Here is a 21,420-nt window from a genome sequence, read left to right as displayed (position 1 = left end):
TAATGTTTTGTCCTTGATGCACAAAGAAAAATGAACATATGCACAAAGAAAGAGAATATGCTAGAAAGGAGGAGAAATAAGAAAATTTGCAACAGATCTTAAAGAAAAATGAAAATTATGCATTCATTAAGGGAGAGCATTTGTTTTTAAGTTTTTGTGCTTTTCTTGATCTTTTGAGGTTTTAGCTTGTCTTTACCTATCTTTAGCCTTTTACAATCTATCTTACCTTAAATAATTTGTGTTTACTCTTTCTCGAGTTTTTGGTCACTTGGATGTGCTTTACTTTTTCTATCCCAAATCTTTGTGCTTTGAGAGTTGTCAATGCACTCATCAAGGAAAAGATTGAGAAACCAAGTGGAGAAGTGCCTTATTTGCATATGATGAGATATTGATAACAGTTAATATGTCTTGAATTTAGTTAGTATGTGTTTGTGGATGTTTGTTCTTTCGAGTGATAATACATATGGATTAATCTTAAATTAAATCTATGGTTCATATAACATCTGTAAAATTGTTTTGCCTATTTTCTCTTGTTAAAACTTCTCTCGATTTTTTCTTCCGCTTGAGTTTTGAGGTGAGTTGGATGATCCAAATAGAAGAAAGCTATCGATTTCGTAAGAAATTTGATGAGTCACCTATTCAACTCTCTAGTCGTCAATCTCGTTTCTATAAATTTCAAATATTGTATACATTTAAAACATTATTCCATTGACCTAGACTTTCGCAGAAAAGATGTGGAAGTTGAATGAGTGGAAAGGCAGGCTGAGTTAGTATTGGTAAATGTGTGCTTTTGAAAATAAATAAATCAGATGGGACCATCTGGTGCTGGATGCGTGTTTCTAGTGCAAGCAAGCTGAGTTAGTATCGGTAAATGTGTGCTTTTGAAAATAAATAAATCAGATGGGACCATCTGGTGCTGGATGCGTGTTTCTAGTGCAAGTAAGAACACCCCGAAATAATTTGTCATTTGGTCAAGCAATCTTTCGAATATCATATACAGTCTATGTGTTGCCCCATGTTGGCGATTGACATGTTTTAACATATTAAATGTATTTTTAGGTGTATAAATAGTATAACATCATGTTATATATTGCTGTTAGGCTGGGACAGTCTATTGTTCATTTATCGGTTTGTACTTGATGTTTCGCGGTAAATTTCTCAGACTAAAGAACTACAAGAATCCCCATTTCCGCTCAACATAAATGAATGGAAGGCAAAAAAAACCTTTTACAAACAAGGTGAGGAAACAAAAGGGTTTGATTTATGTCAATGCACAGAACATTGTTGAGAAAAAGAAATCCGAAGTAGTAACCATAATCTGAGTTCAGGTCCATACCTTTTGCTTAACAAGGTCATGTAGAGATCTGATCAATGAACTATTGGCTATGAGCCTATGAGTAACGGCTAGACTTCTCTGTTGAAGCATTAATTGTCTCAGGGAATTATACAGAATCCAAGAATCACTGCAACAATTTTATACACCAGCAAAGTTGAAACACAGTACAATCTCCATTAGCTACCGCATCATGACTAACATAGTCAATAGAACCCACTTAAGCCCATCATTTTCACATCTCCTGTTCCATAGTACAAGGCAATACTGTTAACAGGGATGACTGGATTAGTAAATCAACCCACCATTTTGCCCATCCACTCCCTGGGAGTACAAGACCAAGCTTAACCAAACCTTTCTGCTCAAATGTCCACAAACTTGGGATCATCATGTATCAGTTTCAAAAGCTGTTTTAACCCCCCCAGCCACACATAGTGGACAGTGTCTTTTCTTCTTTCTTAAGGACACTGGGAGAATAGCACGATTTCAATATGTGATCATGTTCCATTCATCAACTTCTTGTCCTTAACTCCTTATCGGCTCGAAAAGTGGCTTCCCCTAGCAGTATCTTGTACTCGTGCAGAGCTGCCAGCACATCTCATTCGCTCTTTCTGACCATGAGCACCTCTATTCTTTTTACCATCCAAAGCATATACTACAGTGAAGTGTGTGGGCACCACAGACTAGATCAACTGCTCAAGTACTTCAAACTCAGTCGCCCATTATACGAAATATTGTCAACATCCAATTCAACTGAACTATATCTAGGAACCTTGTCAACTTTAACTTCCTTCATGAAGTCTCTTATTCTCTCTGCATCACCATACCTCCCAGCATCTGAATATATGTTTGCCAAGCTCATATAGTGCCCGCTCTTTCCAGGAGACATGTCCATTAATCTCTTTGAAATCCGTTCAGCAGCCTCGTTTCTCCACGGCAGGCTGCCAGTACACCTCCAAGCATCGGTTTGTCAGGCTAGAAAGGCATTTCCTCTATGAACTTCACTGCCTCAACAACACGGCCTGCCCTCCCTAGCACATCAGCCATGCGAGAGTAATGCTTCAGTTCAGGCTTGAATCCCCGCTGTTTCATCCCCTCAAAGATAGCATAGGCTTTGTCCACCATGCCTAGATGCGCACAAGCTGACAGTGCCCCAAGAAAGGAGACCGAGGTTGGTTGCACTACTTCGAAGGCCATTCTATTTAAAAGCCCCAGTGCAACATCAGAACGCCCATTCAGACCATGACCAAGGATCAGCGCACTCCACGAGATAACATCCCACCTGAGCATGCTAGCCTAGCAAACACCCTTTCAGCAAACACAAAGTCCCCGCACTTGACGTAAATGTCCACAAGAGCGTTCCCGAGCGACAGCAGCATCCCCAGGAACCTCCGAATGTAGCAGCCGTGCACGCTCCTCCCGCGGCGGCGCTACCCAAGCTGCCTGCACGCGAGCAGCAGGCTGACCATGACCACCGCGTCCAGCGGCACCCGGGCCACCACCATCCCCTCGAAGAACCGCAGCGCCGCTTCGGTCTCCCCTCCCTGCGCGTACGCGGACAGCATGGACGTCCACGGGACGGCGTCCAGCTCGCGCATTCCGTCGAACAGGCTCCGCGCGCCGGGGAGGTTGGACAGACCGGCGTAGCAGAGCACCAGCGCAGACGCCACGAAGAGATTGTCCTGGGCGCCGAGCTTGACGGCGAGCGCGTTGCAGGAGGCCGCGAGGCCCGCAGCGCCGGTGAGCACGCAGGAGCGGAGCACGGGGGGAAGGGTGAAGTGGTCGGGCGGGACACCCCGCGCGAGCATGTCGCGGAGCGCCTCCGCGGGGCGGCCGGACCGCGCGAGCGACGCGAGGAGGGCGTTGAAGGAGGCCAGCGTGGCGGGGACAGGCGCAGGCATGCGGGTGCGGTGCAAGCGGCTGGGGACGCCGTCAAGCTGGTCGCCGTCTCGCCCGCAGCGCGGAAGCTTATGCGTTGCGTGCCGACGAGATGAAGTGGGCCTTGCCGATGGTTGGGCTGGGGCAGCGCAGCGTGATGTTGCCGGAGCCCGGAAACCTGCCTTTCGGGCTTGCGCTGTAAGTGGGCTTACTGGCAGGGGCGACGCCATCTTACGGCCTCCTATCTAAAATCATTACTAAAAATAGCTATAGTAAACAGTAAGTACTGTAGTAGTAATGAGATTACTGTGTTATTAATGAACAGTAATCACACAAGCACTCCTTTTGATGCTGATTTCGCCCCTGCTTATTGGGATGAGGAGTGGGGAACCGAGTACTAACCTCCTCGAGCTACAATTACCCGACAATATTTCTCCCCGACTTTAAGGCCGATTTTGATTTGAGTGAATGATATGACAGTGGTTTCAATACATAACCGGTCACATCACTGTATTATTTTTAAAAAAGAAATAAAGAAACAAAATAGTCCAGCATGAGGAAATGACAAAATTATTCTTATTTTCTCATCTTCTTCCCTTCTACCATTGCTCGCCAAACCCACCACCTCCCTCCACCCTGACCCCGCTTGCCCATCGTGACCCTTCCTTATCTGCCTCCTTCATGCCCTCCTCACGGTCTTCCTCTCTGACCTCCTTCATGCCCTCCTCACGGTCTTCCTCTCTGACCACCCCTGGCCCTCGACCATCTGTACATGCTCCTCTCCTCCGTCCATGCCCACTACGACGTCATACACCCCACTCATGCCAACCTCCTTGGCTCCGGGAGGAGTGCACGGTGACCACATCCATTTCAAGGAGAGAGAAACAGATGGAGAAAAAAGAAAGAAATAATAAGAAGAAAGAGCTCTGGAGGCTGACATGTGTGGTGCCAGCTAGGGTAAAACTGGAGTGGAAACGAGTCGGAGAGAAATGTTGTCTGATATTGTTAGTCAGGGAAGATTATGTAACTGGTATTGCACTTGAAGGAGGAAAAATATATATTCGCGATATTTGAGGGAGGAAAAAAAGACTTTTTACTTTCTCAAATTTATGCGATGAGTGCTGATTGGACCTGAGCAAAACCTGGCCGGGCCTGAGAAAGAACGTTTTTTATCTGGCTTAAAAACCTTTTGGGCCTGGTAAAATAGATGGGCCTAGAATTTCCTGGCCGACCACGAGTTAGGCCAGGGCTGCCGTTGGTCTCTTTTGGGCCAGTGTTTTCACAGTTAGTAATAACATACATAAAAGCGCATCCACAAAGTCCAGTGAATTTGTCGCGTCAAATGTCGATGCCAATACGCATATTACCACCGCCATCTCGATCTGTACTTTCACTTTGTGCGAATGCAATATCTGAGGCTAGTGCTTTTCCTCTCTCTTCCACACCACAGTGCCTAGTAGAAAACTGATCCGTTCAACATCCGTCGGGCAGAAGCAAAGCGCTCCCTCACTTTAATGGCAGCAGCATGTAGGCACGTCGGGATAAGAAGCCGAGCCGTGCCGTCCCTGTCCAGCCCGGTGCCACAACGTCGGCGTCACCAAGTCCGCGTTCGCGGCGTGCCCGTGCCCGTGCGTGCTGCACTTGCCATCCCCTTCTGTTCGTCCAAAGATCGCCCTTTTTTGCTACGAAGACGACGAGGTCCGTGAAATTTGCGTTACCGGCGTCGGTTTTTTTAGGACTGCATTAGGAAAGCTGCAAGCATGCGTCTACTTGTATCTCTTCCTAAAAGCGCCATTTCACCGTCGCCTTTGGCCTTTGCCAAAAGCCTTTTATGACCCTAAATTCCTTTACCAAATTTGCATTGTCCCTGGTCAGCTAGACTGCCTCTTTGGTTGCCATACTCATTCATATTATGAATTCATATTAGACATGTGTTCAAGTTAGTCATGTATTTACATTAGCCTAAAAAAGATATATATATGTAACATCTTGTGACTTATATAATTGATCAATAAAAATACACATGATTATCCCCTATTATAAGGTATCATAGGGTTTCGTTCCTCAATCTAGCTATTAAATCACTTCTACCACACCACCCCAGGAGATCAATCCCTATGATTTCCACTGAGGGCTGCACAACTCAAAGTTCGAGTTCATGCATCCGGTCACTAGATCGGCTTGTGTCATCCGGCCAACCCGTTGATCGCTTCACGACTATGGACTTCACCTACTTCGCATTGATTCCTCTGATGCTTCTCTCCCTAGACAACGTCACAGTGACCAGGCATGCTCGTCATCTCCCCAGACAACGTCACAGTGACCAGGCATGCTCGTCAATATGGCTGGCTCCCTTCTTTGCAACCATCCGAATGCCCCATCACATGGGATCATCATTGCCAATGCGTCATCCGCAAGCACGAGCTGTTGCACCACCGAGAATTAGGCTGTTACTGCTAGCCTTCCCAGACTGCAGTGACAGTGCCCATGGCTATGTCATCTTCTTCATTGTGCTTCCATCAGTTGCTTCTATTAAGGCCATCGACGGCACCTACCTCCTCCCGACAATGCCTCATCTGATCGGTGGTTCCTTTCTAGCAGGAACGGGCTGTCATTGCATCGCTCTCTCAGGCTGCAACATTGTTGTTCGTGACACAACCAATGTTGTTGCATGCCTATAATCTTAGTCCATGCTGCTTGGGTCCTCAACTGACTCTAAGCAGTGCTGCCACCCTCCTGTTTTTGCCCCATGCACCACAGTTATGCCTTCAATGTTGTCGTTTATTTATTTGCATGCATATATGCATTTTTCTCCTCGCTTCTGCTTCGTCTACTTTGGTGTAGCAAAAATGGCCCTATTAGGTCATAATTGTGATTTTAGTGATTAATGATAACATAGTCATTAGGACTAACATGTTTATCATGTATATGCTTTGGTAGGTCTTATGTATGCAATACATAAAGAATCCACCACATCCGGGACAAAAATTGACTGAATTGGAGAAGTCCCAGGAGAATTGCTCCCACCGGATGGTCCGATGCTCTGTGTGTTGAACTTATCGGAGCATTACTGACAAAGGAGGAGAGAAGACTGAAGACTTCACCAGATATTCTAGTGTTCTGCAAGGTATAGCACCGGAGCTTTATCTGCATAAAAGAGCATAACTGAAGATGCCACCGGATAGTCTGGTGTTGATGAAGAAGGTGCACACCGGGGTATTTTGGCTCGAGACAGAAGAAGTTGAATTCACTGGAAGGTCCGATGATCAGCGAAAGATATATACCAGAGTAATTCTTACAGAGAGAATTGCAGGTGTTGAATGTTGGAGAAAAACAGGCCGGAAGGTCCAGTGATGGGAAGTGAATGTACCAGAGGCTTTACCAGAGTATTTCTTGCAGAGATGATTTCAATTGACGAAGAACAAAGATGAACTGATCGGATGGTCCGGTATCAAGAGGAAGTACATCGAAGGCTTATACCAGAGTGTTCTGCACAGAGAAGAAGAGGCGCGGCCTGGCTCAGATAACTCATCGGATAGTCCGGTGATGGAGATAAAGTACACACCTGAGTATCCGGTGTTCAGGATGACTTTGAGTGGGAGTCCAATGGCTAATTTCTGAAGATTTACTCATCGGATGATCCGGCGTTAGTACTACTGTTCTCACCGAATCATCCAGTGTTAACAGCTTTTCTAAGCCGTTGGGAAAATAGCTAGTTGATGGGTTTGAGGCTATAAATACCCCTCTACTCAGTCATTTGAAGGCGTGGCATGCTGCTGGAGTCCAGAGAATCAAACAGACACTTGAGAAGACAGCCAAGCCACCAAAGTTCTTAATGTGATCATCCAAGACAATTAAGCAAACATTTAGTGAGTGATTATTGCTTATAGGCCGAGAGAGAATGTTGCTAGGTGATTGCTGCATGGAGAGTAGATCAAGAAGTGATCCTAACTTGTACTAAGTGGTCCGCCAACACCTTGGAGTCTTGGTGACTCATCGGCACCTTGAGCTAGAATTGCTCAAGCTTGTTAACCCTCCGACATAGTGTGGAACGGCGGCAAGACACATGTACGGGGATGTGGAGACCCTTACCTTGGTGGCTCAAGCTCCAAAGTGAAGATGACGACAAGTGACTAGGAGAGAGGCTAGTGGTGAGACCTTGCCTTTGTGGTTTGGTGGCTCATCTGAGTTGAGACCTTATCTTTGTGACTTGGTGACTCAAGAACTGTGACTGGAAGAGTTTTGGCGACCGAGAGCATATCTTTGGTGGAGCTCCAACGTGGACCAGGGGTAGCATTCATACCATCGATACCACAGAATAAAAATCCCTTGTATCGACTTTATTTTCTTTATCATCTTTACGCTTCCGTATTTACATTCTTGTATTCTACCTTTGTGCATTTGCTTTCCTAGAGTAGTTTTCTAGGATTGGCTATAGGTTGCAAACTTTTTGAATAGTAGAATAAATACACTAGATAAACCTAGAATATATTTAGATAGAATTTGATATAGGTTTATCTTATGAAGTTTTTGGAACCAATTTGGTTTAGGCTTTTTAGTGTCCTATTACACCCCCCTTAGGACGTCACTGATTCTTTCATCCGTCCACCGCGTGTTGCTTTGGCTTTATCCCTACTTGTAGTCTCCTTTTGTCTATTTTTTCTTCTGGCAGCCCACTCTTCCTCTTCCCGGGCCGAGCCCATGCTTCCCCCTCTCTCCTTCCCACCTCCCTGCTTGTGTTGGCCGAAGGCCAGGCCCAACAGCCACTCTCTGCCTCTCTCTGTTGGGACCCTGGCCGAAAGTCATCTTCACACGTACGTTGCGCCTGCGTGCCACCGCCTTCCTCCTCACGCTCGAGATGAACCCGAGCTGCGCCCGACTCAGACACAAGATGCCACCGCCGCTCTCCCGAGCCCGTATCCCAATGAACCCCGCCTTATCCGAATGCCCCACACGTTTTCCCCGCCTTTATAAGTCCATGCCTCCGCTCCTTTCGATCTGTTTCGCCAAACCCTAGTTAGCCACCGTCGTCGCCATTACCGCTCAGTCGTGCTCGTCACTGGCCGAAATTCATCGCGCTTTGTCATCGACGACCCACCCGTGAGCTTCTTTGACATCCACTAAGCACTCCCGTGCGCTCATCTTCGCATTCTGGCCACCGGAGCATCTCCCCCAATGAGAACCTGTACGCCGCTCGCTTCCATCGTTGCTAACCATCTTCTAGAGCCACGCCGCCGAAGGTAAACCATCAAACGGGTTCCCCGTATCCCCAGCTATGTTCTCCGCCGCTCACTATCATTCTCCGAGGCCGTCGACGAGGTTTTCACTTCTCTCCGATGAGTCCGCCGCCACCGATCCCCTTGCGCCACAGTATCGAGCCCCACTACTACCGGTCACCTCCTCTCTGGCCGCCCCTCTCTCTATCGACCGTTGGATCTAGAGGAGACGGTCCAGATTAGATCTTTAAATACCCTTCTGCCATCCAACTGTTCACCGCCATGTGGCTACATGAACCCAATCAGCTCTATGAGCCACCTCAGCCTACCATGTCATCGCCTGGTCAGTCGGCCACGTCATTAAATCCGCCGACGTGTCATGCCATGTCATCATAGCCTTTATCCAGTCATCCTTAGTTATTTTTTTTTCATTCAGGAAAAGTGGCAATTTTGCACTTTAGCTCATAAACTTTTTGTATTCACCTAAAAGCCCCTATATTTTTACATCTTAGTCCCTAAACTTTCCTGTATTTATAGATAGGTCCTTTTTTTGCAAAAAGGTCCCTGACATTTCTGTTTTATTCAAAAAAGTCCTTTTCTTTTTTGGATTTAACCCTAAACTTGTTTTTAGCGTAATTTTCTCGTTTTAGCTCTGATTTAGACAATTTTTGGTCCGTGTGTTCGTAGCGATGTGTACTATCTTTTACTATATTTTCATAGATGTTAACCATTATTTGGTGTACTATTCTTAGTTAGTTTTATTTTATGTTTTTCGGTGTGATTTGAGAGGAGACGAGGAGCAGTTCTAGAATCTCTAGGAATAAGTCTTTGAAGAGTTTGAGCAGCAAGTTGGCAGAGACAAGTGTCCTTGAACATTCTGATCCTAGTTTTCAAATACATTCTTTATTTCAAACATGCTTGTTGTTAATCCTGAATCCTATCTATTTAAAGTACCATGTTCCATATATTCCTTATCACCTAGTTGTTAGTAGTTGTTATGATGGATAGCTTATGCTTAGCTTTGCACAAGGGTATGGATGGGTTGTTGGTTAAACATGACTAATGAACTATGCAACTATGAGTTGGAAAATTCTGGTAATGGTATAGCAATATGGAACCTTAGGCCTTGAGTAAAGAGGTGTTAGTGATGGTGGTTATAGTTATGTTGTTAGTTTGGCATTTGCTCAAGTGACTTAAGTAAGGACTGATTCATTGAGCGACAACCTAGAAGTATCGTACCAACCATGAGGCCTGGTATGGGACAGACCTGGCCTATTAATTAGAGGATCCTCAACATAGAATGAGCTAATTGTTGTGTAGTGGAAGGTAAGAATGAAACTTTCTGGAGCTACAAGGCACAAGAGGAGGCTTCTAGGTGGTATGACCCCACTTTGACGGTGATGAAATCTTAGCGGGCTTAATCCTGTTGAGAGGATGCTTTGCAAGGGCCTTGTAGTGATTTTTTGGGCGACACGCCATAGATGTGTGTTAAGTCTTCCGTGAACATGACAACATGGAAATCACGACTCGTGGGGAAAGATGGACAACCTCTACAGAGTGTAAAATTTGATATATCAGCCGTGCTCATGGTTATGAGAGGCTTGGATCCTCACATGATTAGTTGGATGGTGTGATTTAGTTGGTTTGGTTGTTGGGTTGTTACCTATGATGGGTATCAAGTCGGATGGTTTGGGAACCTGATATGGTTTCTAGTTGTTGGGAAACATATTGAGATGTTTCTATGAGATGAAGTCTAGTGATGAATCACATAGTTAAATAGGTTGCTTTTATAACTCTATGTTAGCACAATTGGCATTTATGCAAAATAAATCTGTTAGCTTATTCCTTTTTTCAAGCTTGTATGTCATTTTTCTCTCACACTTGCGGGGTATGACATGTACTCATACTTGCTATTTCCATCCAAAATGTACATCAAACACTGCTCAGATAATGAAGAAGAATCAGACTACCACATCGATGAAGATGAAGATTGCTAGGCTAATGGACCCCCGATCAATTGCTTGTGGCAGATAGGATCTTCGTAGTGTTTTGCCAGTGTGTTTTAGTTAAAAAATTTAAGGTCTTTCTATCTTGTTTAAGTTAAACGTTGTAATAATAACACTATATGTGATACACTGATGAAGTCGCTGCATGTATGAAACTTGATCCTGGCATACATGTGGTTTACATATGGTTTTGTCCCTTTATACAACTGGTGTGATAATTGGTATCATTTCATTGGATCATAATTTATAAAGCTATCTCCCATGTGCTCTAACACTCTTCCTCAAGTTTATCATGTGTTTGTAGCTTTTTTTGAGATTATTGACAAAGGGAGAGAAGTTTGAAGACCAAAGCAAGAGGCATGCCTAGTGATGAATAAGAAAGATGCCAAGGTTGATAAAGAGGGACTCATCTACATTTGGTATCAAAAGCATGCAATGGAGAAGCTCTTGCATGGGTCCATCAAGTGAGATAGTGGCAATGGAGGAAGGGAAGCCGCAATAAAAGGGGACTAAATGGTAATAAAATGCATCCAAGCAATGTGGTAAGGCTTTGTGGTCTCTACAATTGGTATCATATATTATTTGTCACTTTCTTTGGTTGTGTTGTCATCAAGCACCAAGGGGGGGGGTGGGGAGATTGTAGCAAAAATAGCCCTATTAGGCCATGATTATGATTTTACTGATTAATGATAATATAGGCATCATGAATGCAATACATAAAGAATCGCAACCGGAACAAAAATTGACTAAATTAGAGAAGCTCTAGGAGAATTGCTCTCATTGGATAGTCCGGTGCTCTGTGTGTTGAACTCACCGGAGCATCTCTAACAAAGGGGGAGAGAATGTTGAAGACTTCACCGGATAGTCTGGTGTTTTGCAAGGTATAGCACCAGAGCTTTATCTGCAGAGAAGAGCAGAACTGAAGATGCCACTGAATAGTCCGATATTGATGAAGAAGGTACACACCTAAGTATTTTGGCTCGGGACAAAAGATGTTGAATTCATGGGAAGGTCCGGTGATCAGCGGAAGATATACACCGGAGTAATTCTTACAGAGAGGGTTGCAATTGTTGAAGATCGGAGAACAGCAGACTAGAAGGTCCGGTGATGGAAAGTGAGTGCATCGAAGGCTTTACCAGAGCATTTCTTGTAGAGGCAATTTCAATTGACGAAGAACAAAGATGATCTGACCGGATGGTCCTGTATAAAGAGGAAGTGCACTGGAGGCTTACACCAGAGTGTTCTGCACAGAGAAGAAGTGGCGCAGTCTGGCTTAGATAACTCATCGGATAGTCTGGTGATGGAGATGAAGTATCACTACACCATGGTACAATTTTAACGTCAGACATCAGTCGCTAAAATTTGATGATCATCGATAAGCTGTTGGTCGGGAAAACAAAGCGGCGAATGGACGGTTGGCAATTATGTTTTCATCAACAAAATATCGGTCGGCAAATGTCTGACATTCAGCGTCAAACTATTAGTCGGACATTGCTCAGATGTAGACGCTCCATCGGTCGGAAAAAATGTGTCAGTCGCCAAATCTAAGCCATCTGCGCGCGAGAGGCAAAATCTTTAGGCGCGCACCGAAACAGAAGGCTCACACCGGCCGCCAAAAATTTCCCCATTCCTAATTCCCCATTCCCCATTCCCCGGCTGGCTCCCCACCAAAATCAGCCGGCCCTCCCACCGCGCCAGCCAACAGCCCGCCGCCACCGCGCGCACGGGTTAGCCGCCGCCTCGCTCCCCAGCCAAGATGCCGACGCCGTGCATGCGCATCGCAGTTAGCACCCTTGCGAGACCACGAGCTTCCGCGCGTCACCAGCACGGCACCGCATGCCCCACCAGCCGCCGCCTTGCTTCCCGGTCAGGGTGGTGACGCCGCATGAGGCCTTGCTCCCCGCGTGAGCAGCAGCCTGCCGCCGCCTCGCTTCCTGGCCAGGGCCAACGCCGCATCCGTCTTCACTCCCTGCCACCGCCCAGCATTCTACCGCCTCCACGTGAATCGACTGTTGGTACAGAAGGTAATCGTCATCGGTGCTCAGCAGAAGGATTGGATGTTTCTAGCCTTAATCGGATAGGGTTAGGTCTGTGTGTGCTCTGATTGATTAGTGGTGGATTTGGTTGGGTGGATTAGTAAAGATGCTGTTTTTCCATCATTTGTTGGTGTGATTTGAGCAGATTTGAGCAGCTTTGAGCAGTTCTGATTGATCAATGGTGGATTTTGTTTGTGGAAGTTGAGTTGTTATAATTATTGTTCCGGTTTAGCTTTTCTAACTATTGCTTTGTCAAGAAAATGAGATAGTATAAGTATCTAGCAGAAATGTGAAGTACCATTTGAGCAATTGGTGGTAGCATATGTCAGCTTAGGTATATTCAGCTGGGTTTAATTATAGTTTAGGCTCTGGTATATTCAGCTGTGCCAATAGGAAGTAACAAAATGGAAGATAATAGTTTTAATTACTTTGGGTTTTTTTTTACTATGAGTGAATGTATGAATCAGTTGGCACTTTGTTTGAAGAGAATCAGTACTGATTTGGCATCAATCTTTGGTACTGATTTGGCATCAATCTTTCATTTTTTTGCCATCAATCTCATATGCTTATTGTTATTTTCATTAAGATGATGTGTTGTTTTCAGATTGGAGAAATCTTTGGTAGCCTCAAGCAGATGGTTCTTAGCATTGCTTGATTCGCTAAAGGCTTGGTCCCAATCGAGGGCTGGCAGATTTATTAGGTAATTTCTGAAACTAATTATTTGGAGCCGGTGAATATCTGTATTTTATCCAAATTAAGAACGAGATAATTGGCTTGTGATCTTGAACTCTTATTTTTTTGCTTGGCAGTATAGACTACGATTATTTGCAGAACCAATATATGTTTACAGGATGTTTGCTTATTTGATTTTTAAAGCTACTTGATATTTAAGAGAGGTGCAACATGGATAAAACATGGATGGATCTTGAGGATAGGTACAATAATTTTTGTTGAAAGCTACTAAAAGTACTATTTGTAGTCAACATGATGTTAATAAAAAATTGCTTGTAGGCACACGAAGGGCTATTTACAAGGGGTGAATTGTTTCCTATCTTATGCATTTCGAAACTCAGCGATAGGAAACAAAATATTGTGCCCCTGCAGGAAGTGTGTTAATTCTTTTTGGAGAGAGGGAAGTGAAGTACGTGAACATTTGATATGTGATGGAATTCTAAAGGGGTATAAAATATGGAACTTACATGGAGAAGCTAGCTCCTCTTCTGTCCACCATGGTAACTTTGATGGTGCAGAGTTTAGGGAGGACTCTAATGAAGAAGATGATATTTCTGATTTCCTTCGAGACTTAGCATGTGGTCTAGATGATAGAGGGGACTTGGAAGACAATGATTCATTTCAGCAGCCTAGTAAGGAACTAATGGCCATTCAGAAGTTCGTAGAGGATAATAGTCAAGAGTTGTACCCTGGTTGCCAAAAATACTCCAAGCTGCGTTTTCTAGTTAGATTACTTCATATCAAACTCCTTGAAGGATGGACTGATAGAAGTTTTGACTTGCTTCTAGATCTACTTAATGATGCATTCCCTCAAGGTTCTGAACTACCTAAAACCTTCCATGAAGCAAAGAAATTAGTGAAAACCATAGGACTTGGGTATGTTAGTATTCATGCATGTGAAAATGATTGCGTTCTCTTTTGGAAGGAGCACGCTGATTATAATTCATGTCCAACATGTAAGACTTCACGATGGAAATCAGAAAAGAAGTCTCTAGATGGGAAACGGGTATATAAGGTTCCTAAGAAAGTTCTTCGCTATTTTCCAATAAAGAAAAGGCTCCAAAGGTTGTTTGTATGCTCTAAAACTGCAAGTCTTACAAGATAGCATGATAAAGGGCGGACAAAAGATGGTTTGCTCAGGCATCCTGCAGATTCTCCTTTATGGAAAGATTTTGACCATAAATATCCGGAGTTTGCTGCAGATAGCCGCAATATTCGACTTGCTTTTGCCACAGATGGTTTTAATCCATTCAGGTCTATGAATGTTAGCTATAGTGTTTGGCCTGGTATTTTGATCCCTTATAACTTTCCACCTTTTATGTGTATGAAGCAACCAAATTTCATCCTCTCTTTGTTAATTCCTGGTCGACGTGCTCCTGGCAGTGATATGGATGTCTATTTTAAACCACTTGTTGATGATATGTTAGATATGTTTGTTAATGGGGTCAGAACTTATGATGCTTCGAAGGGTGAATACTTTCAATTGCGTGCAGCAATATTGTGGACCATCACCGATTTCCCAGGTCTAGGCTATGTCTCAGGGTCTGTCACCTCTGGTGAAGCAGCTTGCCCTGATTGTCACTCAAATACAGACTCCATTCAACTTAGTAATGGCTGCAAGACTTGTTATATGGGACATCGTAGATTCTTACCTACAATACATCCATTTCGGTTTGATGCTAATGCATTTGAGGGTACTACCGAGCTTAGGCCTGCACCTACTCCGCTTTCCGGAGAGGAAATTTTAGAGTGGACAGAAAATCTGCATACAGTTTTTGGGAAGGACCCATCTCAGAAACCAACAAAAAAGCGCAGGCGCAAGGAATGGGAGCCATTGGTCATTTTTAAAAGGAGGTCTATTTGGTTCAAGCTTCCATATTGGAAGGACTTGATGTTGCGACACAATTATGATGTCATGCATATAGAGAAAAATGTGTGTGATAACATAGTTAATACACTAATGGGCATTGACGGGAAATCCAAGGATAATTTGAATTCTCGCTTAGACCTTCAAGCTCTAGGTATTAGAAGGGATCTTCATCCTGTTGAATTAGAAGACAAGTTTTATTTACCTCCAGCACCATACTCATTGAATCCTGCTCAGAAGAGATTATTTTGTGAAATACTAAAAGGAGTAAAATTTCCTGATGGTTATGCATCTGATATACGACACAATATTCATGTTAAGGAAAGAAAGATAATCGGGCTGAAGAGTCATGACAGCCACATTCTTCTAGAGCACCTACTTCCACTTGCCGTGAGAAGATTGTTGCCTGAAAAAGTCTGTGCGGCATTGATTCGTGTAAGCAAATTTTTCAAGAAAATGTACTCTCCTGTTATTCGAATAAGTGATATGCAAAAGCTAGAAGCTGAAATTGCTGAAACCTTGAGCCTTCTTGAGATTATATTTCTCCCATCATTTTTCGATATTATGGTACACTTAATGGTGCATCTTCCTATCCAAGCAAGAATGGCTGGTCCCGTCCATTTCCGCAGCATGTGGGCTATTGAGAGGTGATTTTCTTAGGCTTATTGCAACTTAGAAAAAAAAGTACCTAGTCTTATAAATAAATTTATAAGTGTGACTACTTTATATATGTATAGGTTTTTGATGAGATGTAAGGGCTATGTTCGGACAAAAAGTCATCCGGAGGGGTCAATTATGGAGGGCTCCATGTTTGATGAGAGTCTCACTCTTTGTTCACAGTATGTACAAGTTGAGACTTGGCTTAACCGGTGTGGTACAAATTATGAAGGGCTGCAAGGAAAAATTGGTAGTACACCTTTCTTCAACAGCATTGGTCGAGGTTTGGCAGGAAAGTGCATTGTGAATTTAGACCACAAAACATGGCTTCAAGCTCATAGATATGTCTTGTTCAACTACGACAATATAGGACCTTACTTGAAGTAAGCTAACTATGTCATTTTGTAACTTGATTCTGCCTTTTTACCATTTTTTTCCTAATGTGGTCAATTGACGTTTGCAGCAAGCATTCTCAATATCTTTCCTCAATTGGTATTCAAAATAAACGAGATATCAGTCGCATACATCATGAATCCTTTCATGAGTGGTTTAGGTTGCATGTAGAAGAAGGCTACGAGGAAGCTCGAGAAGAGATAAAAATTTTAGCTAAAGGGCCAATGCTAATTGCACGCAAGTATAATAGCTACACAATAAATGGGTTCAAGTTCCATACACAGTCCTATGATGAGAGCAGGCCTGTACAAAGTAGTGGAGTAGCTCTACTTGCGGAGACAACATGCTTTGAAAGGGGCAATAAAGGTAGCTTCATAACAGGAAACAAGACATATTATGGTATTATAAAGGAAATTATTGAACTGGACTATCATCACAAAGGATATGTGGTGGTTTTCAAGTGTGATTCGGTTGACAACCGTGCACAAGATAAATGGGTCAAAACTGATCAATTTGGTGTAACCACAGTCAATTTCAAGCACTTATTCAACACCGGTGAGCGGATATTAGATGAGCCATTTATTTTAGCATCATAGGCAGCTCAAGTCTACTATGTTCCAGATCCAATTGAACCTGAGTGGTTTGCAGTTGTTCAATCAAAACCAAGAGATATGTATGACATGGATGATATTGCTGAGAATGAGAACCTAAATAATAATCATTTTGTGGAACTGCCTGATCTCCATTCCAATGTGACTGTAAATGTTGTTGCCGGTGATGTCCCTTGTGTTAGAACAGACATAGATGGTATAATTGTTGATGCAAAAAAACCTAGAAAGTAAGTTTTGTTTCCAAAGTATTCCTGCTATATCTTTACATTTGAGTACTAGACTCTTGCCCATCTATTTATATTATCACTAAACCTTATGTCACTTTGCAGGAGGAAAAATGCCAAGCGCAGCAAAAAACGGTAATGATAGCATGGCCGCCGAGTATGACAAGCAGAGGCTTGCAAACATCGCTGCCAACAAAAGAAGGCTGGCAGCTCTTGATATACCGAGTATGAACACTTCGGTGCAGCAGTGTCAACCCAACAAAAAAGCAAAGGTTACATATGAAATTCTTGCATATTCTTGGTCCTAGTCTTATATGTTTTTGTAGTAGTTGAAATAGTCATTCAGAAAAGCAGTACTGCAGTATTTTATTTTTTTCCAGCTCTATTATCATCTATGTGACAGTGACATGTACCTTTCTTGCAGAAAAATCAACAGGCAAGTGATGTTGCACGTGAACGTCCCAATTTGCGGCCAAGGCCACAGAGAAATAGTCAGGAGGAACATGGCTGTGAAGAAGGTGCCAATGAAGGTATTTTAAATCCTTTCATAAGATGTGTCTATAGCATAAATGATTTATGGTGATGTTTCATGTTTGTCATGTCATGTTTCATATGTAGAATTAACTGCTCCAAATCTTAGTGATGGAATACGAGACAAGAGGAATGGAAGGGGTATCACTAGAAAGGAGAACATATTTTCAAGGACTCCTGATATGCCTAAACTCAAAATTGAACTCAATGACTATGGTCAGCCTGTTGGAGAGAATTCTAAGCAGTTTGCTAGTGTCATTGGGTGTCAGGTGAGGAAGAAGCTACCACTCCGATGTGATGATTGGAGGCTTGTTGATCCAGAAAAGAAGTATGAACTATGGACTGACTTGCAGGTATTTTAGTGCCTCATTTATTTTTCTGCTGCTGTTCTGAATTTGCACGAACTATGGACTGATTTGCTCCCTTTTGCTTGACAAATAAGACATTTTATGATCTGGATGATTCCGCCTTCAATTGGGTTATTGCTACAGCATCAAGAAAATGGAAGGAGTACAAGTCAACCTTAAAGGAGTTGTATTTTGATCCTACATTAATTGATGATGAATTACTAAGTAGGCGTGATACAAGAGTCAACGATGATGATTGGAAATATCTCATTGACTATTGGAGGTCTCCTGAACATGAAGTAAGGAACAACTGATTTTCCAACTAATATACAATCTAATTGCAATTTGATTTCTTGCATTACTTGTTGAGAGGAATCAACTAGCTGTTTGACAATTGCTCATAGGCTAATATTTTTTCCCTAAATCATATCATAGGCTCGCACATTAATTGCTAAAGCCAATCGTGCAAAGTTGAAGCTGACACATACGTCGGGCAGCAAGAGCTATGCTCGTTCTGGACATGAACTGGTATGGAGGAATATCAACACTACTTCAGTACATTATTGTAAGCCTGATTCATTACTAACAATTTTTTTTTTACTTTAGAGTGGTACACTAGGGCGCCCTCCTCGAAGAGATGAGGTCTTTATCAAAACACATACACACAAAAATGGTGTTCCTTCAATCCAGGCAGCACCAATAATTGTAAGTTTTTGGTACCAAACATTTGTATTATGCAATAATACTTGCTGATATGTAAATATTCATATTCCATCCCTTAGAACAAAATACAAGACGTTGTTCTAGCTCGGCCAGAATTGAAGGATAAAACAATTCAGGATGGTGACCTATTTGCAAATGCTTGTGGAGAGAAGGAGCCAAGAGGATGTGTCCGTTGTTTGGGTCTAGGACCAACTCCACAAAATGTGGGCACACCGGGGGTCAAGTGTTACACGCGAACAAGGCTCCAAATGGAAATTCTAGCACGTCAAAAAGCTGAACAAAGAGCAGCAGCTCTAGAATTGCAAATGAGCCAAGTAATGGCACGAATGGACCGTATGGAGCAAAGGATGGAGAACACATCGCATCATGGTTCTAATTCACGAGAGCATGTGGTATAGTGTTTCACTAACTTTTCCTTTAAATACACAGGAGTAGCTGATTACTTACTAATCTCTTACATGTCAAATATTTAATGTAGAACACAAACAATGGAGAATTTGAAGATGAGGGACATCATCACGATCATGATGAGGAGGGGTATGCTGCCTCAGACAATGAGGATGAGAGCTTGTTTGTCCAACATGCACCAGCGAGGAACATTACATCCACTACAAAGAATCATGATTCCCATTGCAGTGACAATGAAAACCTTGTAATCTTCTCATCTTTCCTATATACTTCCTATTTTGATTTCCATGTTCATATATGCATTGATCAGGCTGTCCTAAATGCACCATTTGCATCAGGTTGGAAACGATGTGATACTATATGCTATTTTGCGATCTGATCTCCCTGTGGCCAAAGCAACTGTTATCTCAACTAATCCAAACACCGTGCTGGGAGGTCAGCCCCTTGGACGCCAATTTTGTGAAGTAGTTGTGAATGTTGTGCTGAAAAGGGATGCAATGTTGCCCCGTCCATATGCTGATATGGAGATGATGGCTGATGCTCTATCGATGTCGATTGCATGGCCATACAAGAAAGTAATAAACTGCAATTTGCCTCATTCCTATTTTGATTTGTAATTGGTAACCATGATTATTGAAACCGTCTACAAAATTTGATAGATGAAGATGACCAGGAAGGCATCAAATCCTTGCCGTGGTATTGCAAAAACAATTACACCTGGTGAGTGCCTTGATTTAAGTAGCTCTGTGATCATATCTTTGTGATAAATTCAGCAAGTGCTTCATAGCTGGATTAATTTATAATTTCTTTTTATGATTTAAAACTAGGTGCATCCATAGACCTATATCCAACTGAGTTGTGCCTTCATTTTTTTTCCTTGTCCTTGATTATTACCTTCCATAGCTGATATGGTTCTGGTATTTTCATGTGATGCTTAATCATTTTGTAATGCAGTTTTTTATAATAAGATGGTCCTTTTTTCGGTAAATTTAGGGGGCTTTTGAAGGTTTGATATGGTTACATTTCTGTCCTGTTTAGCTTGTCGGAGGAATGTTACACATGCAAAACTTTGTACTGGTTTGATGTGTGGCTTGGGTGCATAAAAGCTAGAATTGTTGATGACATAAACTGTACTTGCAAATTAGCATAAATATCCAGTACCTTTGAATTATCTCCAGAAGTTTTGTTTCTATGCATTCTGAGGCTATGTTCAAGTATTTTTGCCATGATATAGTATGGTCTTCCTATTGGAATATTTTTGTTTCTGATACATAGCAACCAAATTCTGTATGCATATTTCAATGTATGTTTGCTTACTGTTTTTTTAGGGAATGTTTGCTTACTGTTTCCATCAATTTTATCTTTAGCTGCTCTAAAATTTAACTTTGGTTTTCTAACCATCAATAGAACAATTGATCAATGCCCCTTTTCTCTATCTTTAACTGGTGGTGTCAGAATAATGTGCAACTGATTCCATGGTACATTTTCAGGCAGTGCAAGACGGTGCTAACTACCACTTTTGAGCTCCACACGGCAAACTACTACTAAACGCATGGTTCTTGGCTTTTGGACTATGAGGTGGCAATGTAAAATGGGAGCTTTTGGTTGAAAATGTTTCATTTTGTCTTTTGAGCAAGTATGTATATATGTTGGATCACTCTGGTATATTTCTAGCTGAATCTTAACTGTGTAATATGAGCTTTTGGTTCAAAATATATGTGATCGTGTTGAGGTGATCGATGTATATACATTGTATTAGTGAATGCATGACTTGTGGACTCTCTAGTTCTATGTTGTACTGGAACCATGATGTTTTGGTGAAAATGTATATGCGATTCTTATGGTAACCTATAATTGCACATTATTCTGATCATTGTATATGTACAGTACTAATCACCGACTGATAAGATGTCTGCAATTAGTTTGATTTTTTCAAATGTTTGAATTCTTGGCGTTGGACAGTCCGTCGCTAATAAAATAATGTGCAGCGAACCATCGGTTGGGAAAGATAAGTCGGTCAGGAAAGATCAGTCGGTCGGGAAAAATCAGTCGGTCGGTTTATCTTTCATAACACCATCAAACTATTGGTCGGCAAAAATGTGTCGGTCGGCAATACTTTTCCCGACCGGGCTTTAAACGACGGAAATATCGGTCGGCAATACTTTTTACCGACCAATGTTGAGTTGCTAGTGGGGCTTTTAGCAACAGATTTGGAGTCATCAATTTGGTGCCGTGGTGTAGTCTATACAACAGAGTATCCGATGTTGAAGATGACTTTGAGTGGGAGTTCAATGGCTAATTTCTGAAGATGTACTCATCCAATGATCCGGTGTTAGTACTACTATTCTCACTGGATCATCTAGTGTTAACAGCTTTTCTGAGTCGTTGGGAAAATAGCTAGTTGGCGGGTTTGAGGCTATAAGTACCCCTCCACTCAGTCATTTGAAGGTGTGGCATG

At 42.6% G+C, this 21,420-nt stretch overlaps 1 protein-coding gene, 1 long non-coding RNA gene and 1 pseudogene across 2 annotated transcripts; 2 read left to right on the top strand and 1 right to left on the bottom strand.

The window, feature by feature from the left end:
* Positions 1 to 1,394: 1,394 nt before the first annotated feature.
* Positions 1,395 to 3,328, bottom strand: LOC133929791 (pentatricopeptide repeat-containing protein At4g14170-like; annotated as a pseudogene).
* Positions 3,329 to 18,046: 14,718 nt separating this feature from the next.
* On the top strand, positions 18,047 to 18,487 carry LOC133929614 (uncharacterized). The gene is made up of 3 exons (XR_009911631.1): positions 18,047 to 18,130; positions 18,267 to 18,359; positions 18,438 to 18,487. It is a non-coding gene; the product is annotated as an uncharacterized LOC133929614 (long non-coding RNA).
* A 766-nt stretch (positions 18,488 to 19,253) lies between these two features.
* LOC133929875 (uncharacterized) lies at positions 19,254 to 20,725 on the top strand. The gene is made up of 3 exons (XM_062376630.1): positions 19,254 to 19,537; positions 19,622 to 19,682; positions 20,453 to 20,725. The coding sequence occupies exons 1-3, from the start codon at positions 19,283 to 19,285 to the stop codon at positions 20,470 to 20,472; spliced, it is 336 nt and encodes a 111-aa protein (XP_062232614.1). The 5' UTR covers positions 19,254 to 19,282; the 3' UTR covers positions 20,473 to 20,725.
* Positions 20,726 to 21,420: the final 695 nt, after the last annotated feature.

Source organism: Phragmites australis, chromosome 9, assembly GCF_958298935.1.
Source record: "Phragmites australis chromosome 9, lpPhrAust1.1, whole genome shotgun sequence".
Lineage (NCBI taxonomy): Eukaryota > Viridiplantae > Streptophyta > Magnoliopsida > Poales > Poaceae > Phragmites > Phragmites australis.
This window is presented reverse-complemented; position numbering and strand designations above follow the sequence as displayed.